This window comes from Meles meles, chromosome 8 (assembly GCF_922984935.1).
Source record: "Meles meles chromosome 8, mMelMel3.1 paternal haplotype, whole genome shotgun sequence".
In the NCBI taxonomy this organism is placed as follows: Eukaryota; Metazoa; Chordata; class Mammalia; order Carnivora; family Mustelidae; genus Meles; species Meles meles.
The window spans coordinates 21,682,324-21,700,070 of NC_060073.1; the positions used below are offsets into that span (position 1 = coordinate 21,682,324).

The 17,747-nt window shown below is 56.5% G+C and overlaps 1 protein-coding gene across 1 annotated transcript in view; it reads left to right on the plus strand.

Annotated features, from left to right (window-relative positions):
* Positions 1-820: 820 nt before the first annotated feature.
* Positions 821-17,747, plus strand: part of ALX4 (ALX homeobox 4) — a 39,465-nt gene continuing 22,538 nt past the window's right edge. The window contains exon 1 of the mRNA XM_046017697.1: positions 821-1,274. Coding sequence (XP_045873653.1) covers positions 821-1,274 — 454 coding nt within the window. The remainder of the gene's footprint in view (positions 1,275-17,747) is intronic.

A 17,747-nucleotide genomic window follows, 5' to 3' on the forward strand; every position in this document is an offset into this window, starting at 1 on the left:
AGAGAAAAAGGCACCCCTGGGAAGGCCCAAAGTTGTGCCGACAAATTTAAAGGTCAGTGTCCCAAGGACGCGGCCCCACGGGGAGGCTAGCGACCCTTCTGACTCTGAAAGTGAAAACCTGTTAGGTGTTTTTTGTTTCTTTTCTTTTCTCTTTTCTTCTCTCTCCCTCATTTTCCCCCCTTCTTTTAATCTGTCACTAGAGTTTTGCCTCCCCCCTGCCCTAGGCCAAAGCTGGGACCTGCCAATTCTCAACCTAGTCTCCGCAGTCCTAGGATCGGGTCACCTCTCCCACCAGGCCTAGAATCGGAAAGGCCCTCGGGCGCCTCCGGGTTTAATCCCAAGCGAGCGGGTTAGTAGCATCTCCCTAAGAGAGAGGGAGGGAGGAGCAGGGGGTGTTCGGAGAGTAGGGAGGAGGGGTGGGAAGCAGGAGAGAAGGAAGGAGAGAGTTCAGGGGAGAAAAAATTCACTCTCTCTCTCTTCTCACCCCCACTTGAAAATCTTAAGAGAGTTTGGGAGAGCTGGTCAACTTTCCGAAACATCTGAATCTTTTTACAGCCTCCGTTCTTTCCCTGGGCCAGCTGTGGGGAGGGAGAAGGAAGAGAGAGGAGGAGGAGGGAGGAGAGAGACAGAGAGACAGAGGGAGAGAGAGAGAGACGAGAGGCGCGCGCGAGAGAGACGTGCAGGGAGGAGGGAGAGCTAGCAGGCCGGCGCGGAGCGCAAGGCCACCGCCTCTTCGCCTCTCCAAACTCCCGGCCAAGGCGCGCGGTGGCGTCCTCGCGCTCTCGCTCGCGCCCCCGCCCGTCGCCCGCGCAGGCCAGGCATGAATGCTGAGACTTGTGTCTCTTACTGCGAGTCGCCGGCTGCTGCCATGGACGCCTACTACAGCCCGGTGTCGCAGAGCCGGGAGGGCTCCTCGCCTTTTAGAGCATACCCCGGCGGCGATAAGTTCGGCACAACTTTCCTCTCGGCCGCCGCCAAAGGGCAGGGATTCGGAGACGCCAAGAGCCGGGCCCGCTACGGCGCGGGGCAGCAGGACCTGGCGGCACCCCTGGAGAGCGGCGCCGGGGCGCGGGGCTCCTTTAACAAGTTCCAGCCGCAGCCCCAGCCGCCGGCCCCGCAGCAGCCGCCGCAGCCGCAGCCGCAGCCGCAGCCGCCCGCGCAGCAACCGCATCTCTACTTGCAGCGCGGCGCTTGCAAGACTCCCCCGGACGGCAGCCTCAAACTCCAGGAAGGCAGCGGCGGCCACAACGCGGCCTTGCAGGTCCCCTGCTACGGTGAGTGCACGTGCGGGGTGCTCGGGGCCGGAGCGCCCGGGGCCGGAGCTTCGGAGCCCTGGAAACCCGCTGGGCTGGCGGGAGGCCGGGCTCGGTGGGCCGGGGAGGCGCGGGGCCGAGTGGCGGGGGGCTCGGGGACGTTAGACGGGAACCGGGTGTTCCGAGGGCACCGTGGGATCCGTCCTGCCACCTCCATCTCCCCACGCCGAGGGCTCGGAGTGGTTTGGGTTGTTAAACCCGAGCCGGAGTTTGTTTGTCCCGGTCTTCGCCGGTTCCCCAGACCGCTCTTTTTGCGCGGCTCGCGGGGCCGCCTCTGAAGCGGATGCTTCGTCCGGCCAGCAGCGGCAGCGGCCCGGCGCTCGGGCGCGGGGGCTCCAGGGCTCCGGGGCTGCCGTGGCCTCGTTCCCCGCAGGCCTGGAGGCTCCCCAGGCGGCACTGCAGGTGGGAAGCGTCGCAGGTGCCGAGCCCGCCGGGAGCCGGGAGCGCAGTCGGCTGAGCGCGCCGGGGATGCGGTGGAACAGGGACGCCCCACCGGTGCGGGGCCGCAGACGCCCGGAGCCATCGAAGACCGGAGTTCGCGCCCCGACACACCCCCCCCCCCCCCACAAGCCTGGCTCCCACGGGAAGAGAGGCAGGCCGGCTGCGTTCGGGGCGGGTCTCCTCCGGGGGACCTGGGAGGCAGCTGGCCTCGGAACAATGGTTTAGGACCAACCCGCAAGAAGGCAGGGAGTTGCCGAGTTCAGGGCCGCGCAATGCTGGGGGAAGAGGGAAGCTTCTGTGTCCCGATTTGGGCCCACAGGGAACCTGAGGCCTAAATGACCTCCAAGCCCCCTTGAGCTCCCAGGCAGGAGGCAGGCCTGGGCCCCCAGAGCTTAGCAACCGCGATGGAAGAAAGGGCAGCCTGAGGCCAGAGCAGCTCAGAAGCCTAGGCCTCCTTGCCTTGCCCACTGAATCTGGATTGACAAGCTCCAAGCTGGCATAGAGAGCAACCCAGAGGGGAGGGAAAATCTTCTCTGGGCTAGGAGCCCTGGATACACACACTCCCTGAGGCCTTGGCCTTGGGGGGGGGGGGCCTGGAGATGAGCTGGTCCTGACACAGCAATGGCTTTGGCTTCACTGGTCCAAGCTGGAGGGAGAGACACCAGGACTGGGGACAGACAAGGGACATGGTGGAGGCCTCCGTGGCTAGAATTGCCTTAGGAAAACGGCCCATGGCAGACACTTCCCTACATTCCAGCTAGCTCTCCAGAGGCTCAGAGCCGGTTCATTAGGAGGTCGTTGACACAAACATTTGCACAATCATACACCTGACTACACACAACCTCTTCCTGGTGAGCCAACGTAGTCACTCACTAAACACACTCACTCGTGGGGCCTCACACACAGTCACACATTCCCAAACCCACAGGACAGGACTGAGAGCAGATTGAGAAACATCCAGTGGCCTTTCCCCACTTCCTTCACCTTTCCTCTCCACCTTCCTGCTGGAAAGACATCAGCCACTCAACTCAGATCACACACATTCATGGCTCCGCACAGGTGCTCCTTCCCCACTCGGCAGTAAGAAGTTGTCAGCCCCCGTCAGCCCGCCCCTGCCTGCCAGGGCTCCCTCCTCGAGGCCTCACCCAGGCCCTTCCTGGTCCGTGTCACCCGGACTACTAGGTGAGAGCAAGTCTCAGGCTGGGGGACCGGTGGAGATCCACTGTGCAAAGCCAGGGGCCTCATAGGCTTTCTCTCCCACTATACCAGAGGCTTCTGAAGACGAAGAGACATACAAGAAGAGGTCCCAAACTGCTTCCATCCTTTCCTTTGGCAGATGTCTTCAGGTGGTGTGGGTGGGGGGAGAGGAAAGGGCTGGCCCCCTCTGGACACCCTCTCAGAGCCCTGCTGGGCCCCTGCTCAGCAGCCTGGCCCTTCCTCTAACTTGCATCAGCCTGTTAAGCAAGGGACTCCTCGAAAGCCCTTTTCCTCAGAGAGATTACTGCATCAGTGGGTGGTAAGGCCCCCCCACCCCAAGCCAAGAAAGCAAAAGTCTAGTCTCCTCCAGGTTTCCACCAAAAGCCTGTGTGCAGTTGGGAACATGCGGTCACTCAATTCTGAGGACAGGACAGGCCCCTGCTGCTGCTCTGGGCAAAGCCATAAGCTGCAGATCGGGACAAAAGGTGGCCCAGAATCAGCCACAGGACCACCACTCCCCGGAGGCCTGAGATGGAGGCTCGGCTTAGGGCAAAGCCGCAAACAACAGACAGCTCTGTTTATTCTCCTAGTAACCCAACTCCCCTGGCCAGGAGATTTCTGGCCCTTAAAGAAAGATTAGGCACATGAAGTCCAAGCTGAGAAACCAAGGCATGAAGAGGTTAGGCTGTGCCCTTTACAGAAGGAGCTGGGCGGCAGTCCCCTGGACGCGGCTCTGTAGGCGGCCAGCAAGCAGGGAAACTGAGGCACACCCGGGTAGCTCTTCTCTCTCACACTGGGGAGTGTGGACTCAAAAGGTAGTAAATGGGGTTCAAAGAAAAAGCCATGGGATGGTCCCAGGAGCTCAGGGAAAGGCCAAAGCAGACCAGGCCTCAGCCAGAGGCTCCTTGGTGGCTGCTGGCTGGCTGAGCCCAGGTAACTTGGACCTTGCAAACCTCCCTCCGGGCTCTTTTGGTCCCGGGGCTGGAAGCTCCGTTCTCCTTTGGCAGTACTGCACCGGATGGGAGGCGAGGCTTCAGAGACCTTCTCTGGGACCTCAGCCCCAGGAGCCACTGCCCGCGGCGTCCAAGTGCCCCTGGGTGCGGAAGAGCCAGCCTGGGGGGCTGCGCCAGGGCCACGCCGAGAGGGCGTGAGGCGGAGAAGCCGCCTCCAGTCCCCGCGGCGTCTTTCTCCCGCTTGGAGCTGAGGAAAGCAGAGGTGAGAAGTCCTCTCAGTCTGCAGGCGTCCCTACCCCTTCCTGGGCCTCCGTTTCCCTCTCTGTACTAAAAGGGCCATGAGCTAGCCTACTCCGCAGTCCCCTCCGGGTGCCGGGGATAACTGGGAGTTTACGAACGTGCCCCCGCGGGTTCGCGCGTGCCGCAATCCCCGCCTCGCCGGGCTGCGGGGCGCACTTCGGCTTTCCGAAGCCCTTGCTGGTCCCGGGCCCGAGGGCCCTAGACACGCAGGTTGGAGAGCCAGCCGACGTTTCTCCGCGGTGCAGAGAGCCTCCTCCTCGCCAGAGTGAGGTCTCCCGTGCCTCGCCCCCAACTCCAGGGCGCTACCCCGAGCCCCCGCCGCAGCTGCCCGAGACCTCTGCCATGCGCCCCGGGAAACTTCGGGGAGCAGCCCTGCTCCATCCTCTTTCGCTTTCGATTCGGTGCACGCAGGTTTTCGTTGCTAGCCACTGACTACCTTGCCATCCACGCGCCCCTCTCCCCGCTGCAAAAGAAGCGCTCACAGCTCAGAGGTCGGTAGACGCGGGGCCAGGCCTGAGACCCCTGGGGCGCCGCCGAGGGGCTGGTCCTGATTTGTCGAATTAGACGCAGTGTTTGAATGCTAAGGGTATTTATTTCCCCCGCTTCGACACAATATGCACACCACGAAACGTGTAAACTCCGCCCGGGTCCTATTCGAAGTTAAAGAACCCGCGTGTGGTTTTGTGTAAGAGAAACCCAAAACAAGACGGGGAGAATCGGACAGGCAAGAAGCAGTCAAGAGGCCATGGGTGATTGTAGGATGATGAGAGAAAACTCCAGCCAGGGAGCTGGGCCGTTGCGGACTCCGATCAATTTTGGAGGAGACGGCAGAGAAGGAAAATGCTTTTAATGCTGTACTTTGTTAATTTCTAGAGCCGTCAGCGTTCTTGAGCCATTGGCCTAAACACGGATGACCTTAAATAAAAACAAAAAAACCAAAGGCCTGGATTAGAGGTTTAGTATTTTAAATCAATCGATTTGCACAGTTTTCTTTATTATAATTTATGTACAGCGCAGTGCACAGCTAAGTGGAAAGTTCGAAGAACTGTTCTGTGTGTGTACACTGGGACAGCTACCAGCGGGATCACCATACAGGCACGTATATGTCCCTGAAAATCTGGGGAGGGGTATTTTTTTGGTGAGTTGTTTCAAGAAAATTTCAGAAGAGACTTCAGAGAGTTGGGGTCCCCACCCCCGTTGGTGACGGTGGTGTTTCTGGAGTAGGGTGACCTTGTACACCCAGTCATTTGCACCACCGGGACTGGAAAACCAGAAACCTCGCAGCAACAGCGGGGCGGTCCCGGACTCGCCGAAGCCCCGGGCTGTTCAGGCTGCGAAAAGCGACCGCAGCCGAGGTAGGAAAACAAGCTAAAACACCGTGCATTACATTTCACCAAAGTCCCTAAGGACTTTCGTTTTGGAGAACAGTTGGGCACACTTTTCCGGGGATGTTCCTTCCTCTGGGCCGCAGCCCCTTTCCTCCTTCCTGCAGCTCTGTGCGCCGCTTTGTTTTGGTGGAAAATTGAAATGCGAAATGGAAATACGGTGGCCTTTGTAGCAGTGGGCGTGCGGGGAGTCTGGCGTCCCGCGCACTCAGCGTGGGTGCGGGTTTCCCCTCTGGCTGGTGCGCCCGAAGCAGCAGGCGGGGAAAACTGCCCGGAGTGCGGGACGCTCCAGGGGCTGGGATCCCGCTGAAACCGGGCTTGGTGGTGCTCAGTTTGCTCCAAGGAAAGGGGAGTAGGGAAGAGGGGCTGCAACACGGTGCTAGGCTAGAGAGAGCTCCCTGCGCCCGAAACCTGCACCTTGGACACCGCACCCCAGCCCCCAATCCCCACCTAGGCCCGGGCACTGTTTTGGGTGGGGCAGTGAGAGCCTGGTTTGCCTCTGGTCGCAGCCTGCCAGGCGCTATCTGGCCATGTGCTCCCGAAGCTACCGGGTTCCCCGGGTTTTGCTGATGTGACAAGGCGGGCCATCAGAAACCAAGACAGCTCCATGCTGATACTGCTCAGTGAATTCAGAGTTTAGGACGCCGCCGGGTCCCCATGCTCAGGGATCCTGGGCACCGCACACCTTTGTTGGGTCCGGATTAGACGAGTGAGAAGACGCCTTCTTCCAAACAGTGCTGTTTTGCGGAAAGAAGACGCACCTCTCTCCAGCCAGCAAGCCCTCCCAGCTGCAGGCTGGGGCTTCTCTAAGTTCACAGTTACTTGTGGCCCCCAGGGACCTCCCCCCCACCCCCCTGCTGGAGGCCCCCCAGCCTTCTCAGGTCTACAAATGTGCACAAATGTCACACCCCCACCTCCTTGCAAAAATTCTCCTTCCTCACCTGGCACTGGGGGGGGGGATGGGGGGACAAGGTAGCCTGGGTCAGCAAGTGCTCTGTCGCCTGACAGCTCTTCTCCCCTAAAAGGCTGACTCCATGGTTGGATAGAAGCCTGGGGACCCCAGAGCCTCCCACCCACCCTTCCTCCACCCCAGGGCCAGGGGCATTCCAAGGCCTCGCCAAAGACCTCTTCTCTACCCCCATCCCACCCCGCAGGCACCGCCAGCACCAAGGAGAAGAGGAAGGGGTGGAAAGGGAGCTGAGGCTTGGCTGAGGGGAGGTTCTGGGGAGCCAAGCGCTGGGGACTAGGGTGGCCATGTTGAGCAGCGGGCGGTTTCAGATTTTAGCTCCAGAGGCACATGGAAGGGTCAGCACGGAGCTCCACTGCATCCGAAATGCCTTTTTGGAGAGAGTTTTACTGGGAAATACTAGCAGGGTGTGTGTGTGTGTGTGTGTGTGTGTGTGTGTGTGTGTGAGAAAGACAGAGAGAGAGAGAGAGACTGAGGCGCCACTAGCAGGGTGTGTGTGTGTGTGTGTGTGTGTGTGTGTGTGTGTGTGTGTGAAAGACAGAGAGAGAGAGAGAGAGACTGAGGCGCCACCACACGCCAAGTACCTGTCTTTCCGGGCCACCGAGAGCGAGAGCTGCACGTGTTTAAGTACGTAGGAGCTGCTGGGCGCCCGCACTGCGGCGCATTCCAGAAAGAGCGAGAGCTGCGCCCGCCCTTCGTTGGATTCTTAAAAGCAGATTGCCTTAGCGCGGGCTCTCCGTCCAAACGGGGGCCCGCGGAGCGTGGGCGTCTGCCGCAAGGCCCTTGCGGATGGGCTGCGGACGACCCAGGCCGGGGCAGAGCCGCTGGCTCTCCGCGCGCTCCGAGGGCCCTGGCGAAGATTGAGAGGCTGCGTGCGGGAGGTTTGGGTGAGGACACTGAAGTCCCGCGTGGCGCACGTGTGGGGCAGGGCCCACACGCCAGTGTGGATCACAGCAGGTCTCCACCGCGGGGTTCTCTACTTCCTGCGTGGCCTTGGGAACATGGCCTGTCCCCTCTGGGTCTGAACTTGCAAAATGCGGGAGTTTGGACAATTCCCAAAGTCTCTCCAGGGATTTTTAGGATGGTACCAGTCTGGATTCACCTTCACCCCGTTTCCCTGGCCTCCCCCCAAGCTGGGGCTTACCTACATTTCTCTCCAGGAGAAATTGGATAGAGCGGACAGGAAAGTCTTCCCTAGAAGCAGAAACAGGTCTTGGGGTTTCCTGAGGTGAACTAAGGGGGTACAGGGACAACGTGGGCAGCCGTTCCAGGAGAAGTGGGCCAGTGGCCCTAGAGGGCCTGTGTTAATGCAGGTTCTAGACTCCAGACTTAGACTTAACCATGGAGAGGAGCCAACTCTGGAGAGTCTTGGTGCCCACCGATGACCAGGCTCTGGGCTGAGGCCTGGGGTTCCTGGCCCCTGTAGTCGACTCATGTCCCCCGTCTCCGCTCAGGGTACCTATGTCCACACTTACTGAACCAGACTTCCTCCTAGGAGAACAGAGTGCTTGCGGGCTATTCTACAGCTTAGGTCCTTCCGGATAGAGATCCGTGGGCATAACAAATATTTACTGGTCAGTAGAAGGCTGAATGGAGAACCGATGTTTCGTTCAGAGTGTTGCTTGAGCATGCATATGGGGGTTTTTATGGGCACGAGCGCAGCATGAACCCCGCGGGCATGTGTCCTGCCATGCTCACTGGGTCTGGGTCCTGCTGTCCTAATGTGTTTCCGGGTGTGGCCGTGGGTGCTAACTGGTGTGCACTCCTGCGTGAAAGACACACTTGCACCTGTTGTACCCCATGTAGGGGAACTGCGTGCCTATTAGGGGAGCACCTGTACCAGTTAGGGGCACCCTGGGGCCTCCTGTGGCAGGCAGAGCCTCTGCCGCCAGAGCACTTGTGGGGAGACCATGACTAAGCATCCGTGCTTCACAGCCTGTGGCCTTCCCAGCCACGGGTCCCAGCTGCCCAGGAAAGCTGCCAGAGTGAGTGGCAGTCCCCACCTGGAGCCCTAGAGTGTTCCGGCAGCCCTGGCCGGGTCCACCCAGCCCACCCACACCACAGAGAAGTCTCTTCCAACCCTCAGCTCTCCAGTATACCCTCTGTCCTGTGGAGCTCATTGCGGAAGAGAAACCATTGTGGGTGCTGTCTCTAGGCACGTTGCAGAACCCATTGAGCAGATGAGTAAGCTGAGACCCAGGGAGAAATGGAGCCCTGCAGCCAGGTTAGTGGGAAGGTAGAATGCACAACTGGTTTTTCCTCCTTCCGCAGCTGGGGGTGGGGGAAGTAAGGATTGGGGGAACATCTGCTGGGCTCACCCAGTCTCCTCCTTTGCTGTAACCCCGCCAGCAAGTCACGCACACTCTCTGGTTGTGCCAAATAGGGCAGGTGTTTGTAGCCCCACTCCCCTGAGACAAAAGGCGGACTCTACCCAGGGAGCCTGGGGATTCAAGGCAACAGTCGAGTATGGGGTTGGAGGGAGGGTCCCCCGTGGGATTGCAGGGACTCATCCCACCCATGACTTGGCTGGGACCCCTAATCTCTGCCAGGCTCCTAGGACAAGTCTCCTTCCCTGAGTGGTGGAAACCATGCAGATGCATCCCTGAGGGACTTAGCTGAGGCCACATGACCGATCTCTTCTCTGGGATGGCCACTGGTCAGGCCCGGGGCATTCGTCATGTCCAGGAGCCTAGCTTCTCCCCCACCACACACCATGGATCACAGTGTCAGGGTGGGTGTCCCACCTAATGTTGGGAGAGACGCCAGATGTCTGCTGGCTCAAATGTCCAGTTTCACAGACAGAGGGACGGAGATGCTGGCTCTACTCATTCATCACTCACCAGACTTTGTCTGTCACCGTGCCAGGCCTTGTAGGGGATTCTGAGAAGCACAGGGCACGGCCCCTGCCTTCAGGTCTGGAGTGTAAGAAAGATCAGTAACTGGGCAAGTCCAGTTCCCTGGGGCTGGTACTGGGATGGGGAAGCCGGGACTCAGGCTGTGGGGCGTGCCTGGCAGGAAGGGCCGTGCTGGGGTTGGCAGCTCATCAGAAGCCCCCTCCCCCACTCCCAGGTGAGCCTAACCTCACCCAGGAAGGAGACGGCTCAGAGAGGGTGGGGGGAGTGGGAAGTTGCCACCTGCTTGCTGGATCTTCTCTGGTACCTGAACAGCCCAAGGCAGCTTCTTCCCGTCCTCTGTTTCTCCCTCCAGGCCTTCTCTGCAGAGCAAGAGATCTGGGTTCAAGTCTTGACTTTGCCGCAGAAATGTGCCCCCTGTCTCTAGGGCTCCACTCAATCTTCTCAGTGTGTAAATTGAGGCCCTCTGGGCTTGTCCTGCCTTTGCGGGAGGAGAGTGGGCAGGTTGTAAGGGTGCAGAGACGTAGTGTGCCTGCAGGGCAAGTTCTCTGCCAGGAAAGGATGAGACGCTCCACCCCCTCAAGCATCCACCCTTGAGGGCACTAGGGTATGGCCAACTATGGCAAGGAGGTGGGGATTCTGATCAGGTTTCAGATTGAGGATGGAGACTCCCAGGCTCCCCCAGGTGTATGGGCTCCTCAGTGTCCATGGATCTCCCTGGCGGACTCTACAGCCCCACCATCCAACGACATGGGCTCCCGTCTGGCTCAGGTCCCCACTGGGGCCTCGGTCTCCCATCTGTAAACCCCCCACATGGCACTAGGTGATTCCTGAAGGCCTGGGGTTCTGTGCTGTCCCAGGCCCAGGATCCAGGCGCCAGGAGAGAGTGGTTGGTCTCTCCGGGATCCTTGGGAGGCCTCTGGGCCCCACCACTCTGACTGATGCATTGTACTGAAGGGGAAGGTGAGTCTGACCCACAGAAGCAGCCAGTCTGGCGTGCCTGGCCTGGCTCCCTGCCTCAGTTTTCCCATCTGCAGGATAGGGACAGTAATGCAATGAGTCTGGTGGAGTGTGAGGCGAAAGGGGGTTTAAGTTGGCAAGGCAAACCCCCTGTGCCACTGATTCCGTGTGTCAGCCGCATTTACCCACCCCTGCGGGTACACCCAGCAGTGTACCAGATGTCAAGGGCAATTTCATTGAATCTCAGTCTCTGGCCCATGACATAGATCCTCCTGCCATCCTACTTCAAGGAGGTGAACAGAGTCAGAGAGCTCAAATACACGCCCTAGGTAGGACTACTGGGAAGGGAGAAGGTAAGTGCTTGATGGCCCAAGGCCCTGAGAGCCTGAAAGGCATTCTTTTGTAGGAGGAGCCTAACGAGAGACTTGAGGCCACCCTGCTCCTGAGCCTGGAAGACGGGGTTTTACAAATATGGCCCCCAAAGAGCGCTTCCCTTCTCCGCATCTGGGGATGCTGTGGGTGGGGAGGTCAAGGGTGGGCTCGGTGCCCGAGAGGTCAGAGTTCTAGACTTGACCCTGTGACCCTGGCCACAGCTTCTTCACCCCCTGCAGTGTCCTGCTGAGCTGAGGTGAGAAGGGGGGGAGCAGGCATGACCCGGGGCCTCAAACTGGTATGAGGGATTTCGCCTTGAGTTTCCAGAGGCCCCAGGAACATGCCAGAAACTCTGCTCAGGGCAGGGTGGAGCTGACGACCATGGAGGGACGAATAAAGGGAAATCTTGCCAAATCTCTCTTCTTTCCCCCTTTCTTTGAACGCAGGCCTCTTGCACCCTGTTGGGAAACTGTTTATCCTGTGGGGCTCCCTGTGGAGCGTGGGGGGTGGGAGCAGAGAGGTCTTGGGTAGCCCCATTTTGTGTGAGCCTTGAGTCCTCTTGGACTCTGCCGTTGAAGGAACACCCCTTTGCCCCACTGTTTCCCCTTGGCTACAAACCAGGTTCCAGCTGCCACATCCAGGGCCAGCTCCAGTGAGATGAGTAACCTCCCTCCCCACCCCACTCTCCTCCTGCTAGGTCCCTCCTACCTGTGGCTCCATCCCCCACCTGCTCCCTTCTGGGCCCCTTGTCCTCTCCTGCTGTCCTCCTGGCAGGGCCACCTGAGAGCTGCTGCTCTTCATGCCTGAGTACCTCATCTACTCAGCCCTATCCCTGGGGTTCAGAGACACCCCCCCCCCCACACACACACATACAGGAGATGTAGCCTCTCTGCTCTGGAAAGGATGCTGTCTGGAGCTCAGAGCCCAGGCAGGAAGATCTATTTAGTCCTGAGCCTCTCGGTGTAGTCAGCACTTGGAGAGGGGAGGGTGGTGGCCATGATGACAGTGGGCCAGACACCATGGGGGGTGGGAGAGAGGGAGAGCTCCCTCCTCCCTCTTTGTAGAATGAATTGGGTGCTGCTACAGACTTCTTCTGCCCCCAAACCAGCCCCCACAGGCTCGAGCCCCATGTCAGGGAGGTGTGCAGCATTTGGCGTGAGTGAGTTGATCCCTAACCTCACGGAGCTGGATGTGCAGAAGCCACAGTCCCCAGGGAAAGTTCAAATGGACTGGGGCTTTGTGGATACGGACATTTGAAGTGGACTTCGGAGGCTGAAGAGAAGCTCCCACTGAAGGAGCTGGAAAGGGCACTCTTGACTCAGAAAACAGCAGGAATCAGGGCTTAGAGTTGGGAAAGTACCTGCAGTGTTTGGGAAAGAGTCTGTGGTGTGCAGGGTGCCCCGCTGGACACAGGCAAGATGGGGCAAGATGGGACCCAAGCCATGGCAGGAGCAAAGCCCAACTCGAGGTTGGCTTTCTGCTGAAGGATTTGGACTGGAGAGAAGCCCCTGGAGGACTCTGAGCATTGTGAGAGGCCATTGTGAGATCCCAAGCTGAGTGTTCTTCGTGCTACTCAGAGGGCCTTTTTAAAAATTCAAAATCTCTTGTTTAATTAGGGATAGTTTTTTTACTATGTTAAAAATGTAAAGTTTACCATTTTGATCATTTTAAGTGAACCATTTGGTGAGGACACGGTGTTTCCTGGAAGGGGGCTCACACAGCAGCTGTCCTCTTGCGTCTGGTCCACTGTTGATCTGCTTTGAAAAAATGTGGATTCAAGTCTGTTGCCCATTTTGGGGGTCGGGTTGCTTGTCTGTTGTTGAACTGTAGGAGCTCTTTATATATTCTGGATAATAACCCCTCATCAGACACATGACTCTCAAGTATTTTCTCTTATTCCGTGGGTTGTCACTCCCTCTCTGGATCATGCCCTTTTGATGCACAGTAGATTTTAATTTTGATGAAATCCAGTTTATCAATTTTTGTCTTTTTTTCTCTGTGCTTTCGACGTCACAACCACAAAATCATCGCTAACCTGCATGTCACGACGAATTTCCCCTGTGTTTTCCTCTAAGACCTTTACGCTTTTCCCTCTTAAGATGAGGTCCATTCTGAGCAAGGTTCCAACTCTTTATTTCTTTGCATTTAGATACCCAGTTTTCCCAGCATCCTTTGTTGGAAAGGATGCCTTCTCTGTTGAATGGTCTTGTCACCTTTGCTGAAAATCAGTTGGCCATATGTTTGAGAGTCTATTTCTAGGCTCTCTCTTCTATTCCATTGGTTTGTCTCCCTGCCCCGGGCATGGCCTTCTGAGGTGAAGTCCAGAATCCCAGAATATGGGAAACCTCAAAAGTCATCCTGTCCATCCCCTTGCCTCCAGACTAATGATGAAGCAGCCAAAGAGATTCAGCCCAGGGACACATTTGTTTTCCAGGAACCAGAGCTGGTAAGAAGGGGTGGAGGGCAGAGCCATTGGCGAGAGTGCCAGAATTATAACCTTGGCCTCTGGCCACTTCTGAGAGGCCAAAATTGGGACCTCTTCTTTCAGTAAGGTGCTCCTAGTGCCCCCTCCTGGTGGAGCAGGGAGGAACTCCAGGAGGGAAGCTCCCATCCACCCCAAACCAGCTCAACGCTGTTTCCTCTGCCCCTTGACTATTCTCTGTTTGATTCCTCTGAGAGGCTCTTGCCACCACCTGCGTCCACCCCGGCCATCCCCAGTGCTGTGCCATGAACAGAGCCTGGGGCTGAGGCCAGATTAGACATGATTCTGCACCCCCCTCCCCGTCCGTAGTTGACCAGGAGGAGGGAGCTTTATAACGGTGGCCGTCACTGTTGGGAGAGGGGGCCCTCTTGTACTTCTCACCTTGCGGTCCCTCAGCCCCAGGATTAAACAGACACCTGCTTGAGCCTGGTCCCCCAGCTGCCTTCCCAGAGACAAGGAACAGGTGTGCTCTCTAGCATTCTTGGAATCTTACATAATTGTGTTTGCCCCCCACCTGCATGAGGTTCACAGGCAGCCTGAAGCTTTAGATGCCCTTGGTTTGGGGGGGGCGGGGTCTCCCGGGCCAGGACCTGGAAACAAATGTCAGCCCGTGCACCTGAGGGGCCTCAGGCAACCTGGCTGACCTCTCTGCCTCAACCTCTTCATCTATAAAATGAGGCTAAGAATAGTATCTGCCTTTAGGGTATCCAGAGAATTAAATAAGCTAATACAGGTAAAGAGTTTAGAACAGTCCTTGGAACAGAGTAAGTGCTCAGTAAGTATGAGCTGTTATTGGCAGGATTTCACTGGAACCCTGGCTACGTCAGGCTGGTCAGAAACTTTGACGGGCCCTTACGGTTGACTTGGATACACCAAATTGGAACATGGACAAAGGATAACAGAATGTACACCGGGTGGTTGACAAAATCCTTTGAAATATGGATGAGTGACACAAGGGGTGGGGTCTGGCCATTGGCCTTAGCATGGGGCATCAAGGGTCAAGGAGGGAGAAGGAGGGCACCCCCAGACCCCTCGGAACCTACAGCCCACATCTCCCCAAGCTGCCCTACCTCCCACCCAGGCATCTTGACCTGGGGCATAACTTTCTTTCTTCCCATCTGAAAGACATCCGACCGCATCCGACCTGAAGGTCCCCAAGGGCGGGCTTGGTGTATGTTCATCCCTGCATGGACTCAGGGTGGGGCACAGAGAATGTCCCACTCGGGGCCTATCAGGGAGGTGCTGCACCCACACTGGGCCCCAGTACACCCGTCTGCAATGAGGGGAGTTGGTGGTAAGCATCACCCATGGGCCAAGCCTGCCCTGCGATCTTGCACTCAAATCCCTCAAGAGGGATTAGGACTCCTAATTTACAGATAAAGAGCCCAGATCCCCTGAAATCAAAGGGCTTTGCTCTACTCCACTCCTCTGCCCTTCAGGTCAATGCTCCTGGCCTTGGTGACCTCATGATGGTGTGGCCGCCAGACACGATCAAGCATGTGGGAGAGCTTAGTGAATTGGGGAGACAGATTTGGGGGCAGAAAATCTGGGGGCAGATTTTCAGTATATAGCACACCGTCTTCCCCTCACCACTGCAGTGATGACCACAGATGTGGACCGCACAGACCCCATCTCCCTCCTACTTCCAGAGTTCTCCTCAGAACCAGGCCAGCCTGACCCGAGCTGAAGTCAGACCCGTAACCGACTGAGCCACCCAGGTGCCCCCATACCACGCATTTTAAGGCAGAGAATTGTTTGAAAACTTCTCTCAGTCCAAATGAGCAGAAGTCAATGAAAGAACCATTCCCCAACCAACACATAAATGTTAGGATATTGAGGGTTATTTATACTTACCTACTTGTATGTGATGGGCATAACACTTGGAACTTACCTACTCCAAATTCCAGCCACTTAGATGGAAGCCCTAGCCAATAGCTTAGATACAAGCATGTTCTAGAAATTTGGTAATTTTAACCATCCATAAAGATGGAATTTCTTAAAGCTGAGATTGAATAATCTTACCATCTTCATCCATCTCAGAAAACTCTTAACTGGCAGCCTTACAATGACTTCAGCCATGATTTTTCTCTTCTCATCCAAGAGGAGAAGAGTCTTCTGGCTTTTTCAGCATACAAATGATTCTTTAGGTCTGAACAAACACATTCAGAGAAAGAGAACGCTTGATTTTGGTGAAAGAAGAAATTCTCTGCAAACCCAAATGGTCCTTCCACAGGCTGAGACGTTCAGTAATTTAACAAGATTAGTTCAGTGTGGGTGCCTGGGTGGCCTACTTGGTTAAGCAACTGCTTTCAGCTCAGGTCATGATTCTGGAGTCCCGGCATCGAGTCCCTCATCGGGCTCCCTGCTCAGTAGGGAGTCTGCTTCTCCCTCTGACCCTCTCGCCTCTCATACTCTCTCTCTCAAGTAAATAAATAAATAAACTCTTAAAAAAAAAAAAAAGATTAGTTCAGTGCAACAGTATTTGCTGGGGGAGCAGTGAGGGAAAGGGAACAGGGCAAGACCTCACCCCTGCCTCTGGTGAGGGTCCCGTCCAATGACGGAGGCTGCCCATCTCCTCTTGCAATGCTGTGTGATGAGTGATTTAGTTCGTAGGGGCCATTAGGGAAACTCAAAGGAGGGTGTGGCAGGGGATCCACAAGGAGGAGGTCCCACCAGCCTGGGAAGGTGACAGAAGGAGCCCGGAACTGGCCCTGAATCAGCGAGCTTAGTTTCTCCATGACAGCAGCAAGTGGCACATTTCTGGAATGGCCCCTCTTGCCACTGCCCACCCCGGATGCCTTTCCGATGATACAGCGGGTCGAAGGCACTAGATGTTCCCACTGAGAAATTCTTGAGCAATTAAACGTTGGGGTGCCAGCAGAGGCCAGATGTCGCCAAGAGTGTCCGTGGAAGCGAGGATTTTTTAAGTCGTTCACGGTGGACCTGAACTTGGTCATCAGTGCAGTGATTAAAATTACCATTCTCCTTTCACAGCTGTGCCTTCACATTGCAGTGTGCCTTACGCTAAAATGTATTTATGGAAGGGTTAAAACACTAGAAGTTTTAAGTAAATATAAGACAAAATAAATTTAACATGTCGTTTTTACAGCGGTTTCAAGTGTCTCAGCCCACGGACAGTCTTTTCTATAAATGTGAATTTATCAGGAGACGGTCGCAGCTGGAGCGTCTTTGCTTTGCTCCTGCAAGTGTCCTGGCCTAACTCGGCCCCAAATAACAATTGTATCGATTTCTGCTGCAGGACTTGCACTGAGAAGGACAAACTGTCTCGGACAGGGGTCTGCAGGCTTGTACCCTGCTTCTTTCCAAACTCACACCCATTTAGGGATGCGGACCATAGTGGTCAGACTTTCCAGAGGAGGCGGCACCTAGAGGCCAACTCACACCATTCGGCGACAGAACTATGGGTGGTTTGGGAGCCCTCCCTGTAACCTTTCGACTCCCTCCGTTTCCTGGATCGGGAAAACCGACATTTACCCAAAGTGCTAGCAAAGCACGGCGTCAACAGACCTCTCCAATCAGACTGTTGCCTCAAATCCCCTCCTGTATAGAGATCTGGACTGGCCCCTAAAAATATCCCACCTACCCCCACTGAGGCTGGCCTAGATGCCCCTGTCCTGTCCAGCGCCCTGCACCGTAGCCAGTCTCCCTCATGCCTGTGGGCCTTTGAAGGAAGGGGTCTTTGTATTTCCACCACCGAAAACTTGGTATGCACAAAGCTGGTGCTCCAGAAATGCTGCTGAATGAATGAATGAATGAATGAATGAATGAATGAGTGAATGAAGAATGAATGAATGAATGAAGAGTGCATGAGTGAAGCAAATAAGTGGCAGAATCAGAAATCAAGTCCGTTGGACTCCAAAGATTTCTCATTCATTTCATTTCACCGAGTGCAGGATTTAAGCTTCTCAGCCTGGTCTGCCTTGGGTCTGAAAGTGCTATTTCGTGTCTCCGTGGGGGTGGGGGTGCTGGGGATGCAGGTTTTCTCCCTGTTACAGAGGAGGAATGGAGCTCAGAGGGGTTCTGTGGGAGATGTTTAGGGACAAGCCCAAGGCTGTATAGTTGGCGGAGGTGGAGAGGGACAATGTGCAGGTGACCACAGGGCTGGTTTGAAATCAGGAGACCATGATGTTCCACTGGCAGGTTGTGTGAAGGCTCAGGGCCTCCTCTTGCTCCCTGTAAGGAGGAGGGTGGCCCAGTGTGGTCCCTGAGCTCGGGGGTTTCTTGCTGTGGGGAAGGGAGAGTTTGGGAGGCCACATCTGCCTCTCTGGCAGCAGGCCTGGCCCTGGGTGGGTCCCCTTTCCCTTGGAAGGTGCCTGGATCTGGGGCACGTGGGTGGCTCAGTCAGTTCAACGTCTGCCTTCAGCTCAGGTCATGATCCCGAGGTGCTGGGATCGAGTCCCACATCAGGCTCCCTGCTCAGTGGGGAGCCTACTTCCCCCTCTCCTCTGCTGCTTCTCTCTGTCAATTAACATACAAAATCTTAAAAAAATAATAATAATGCCAG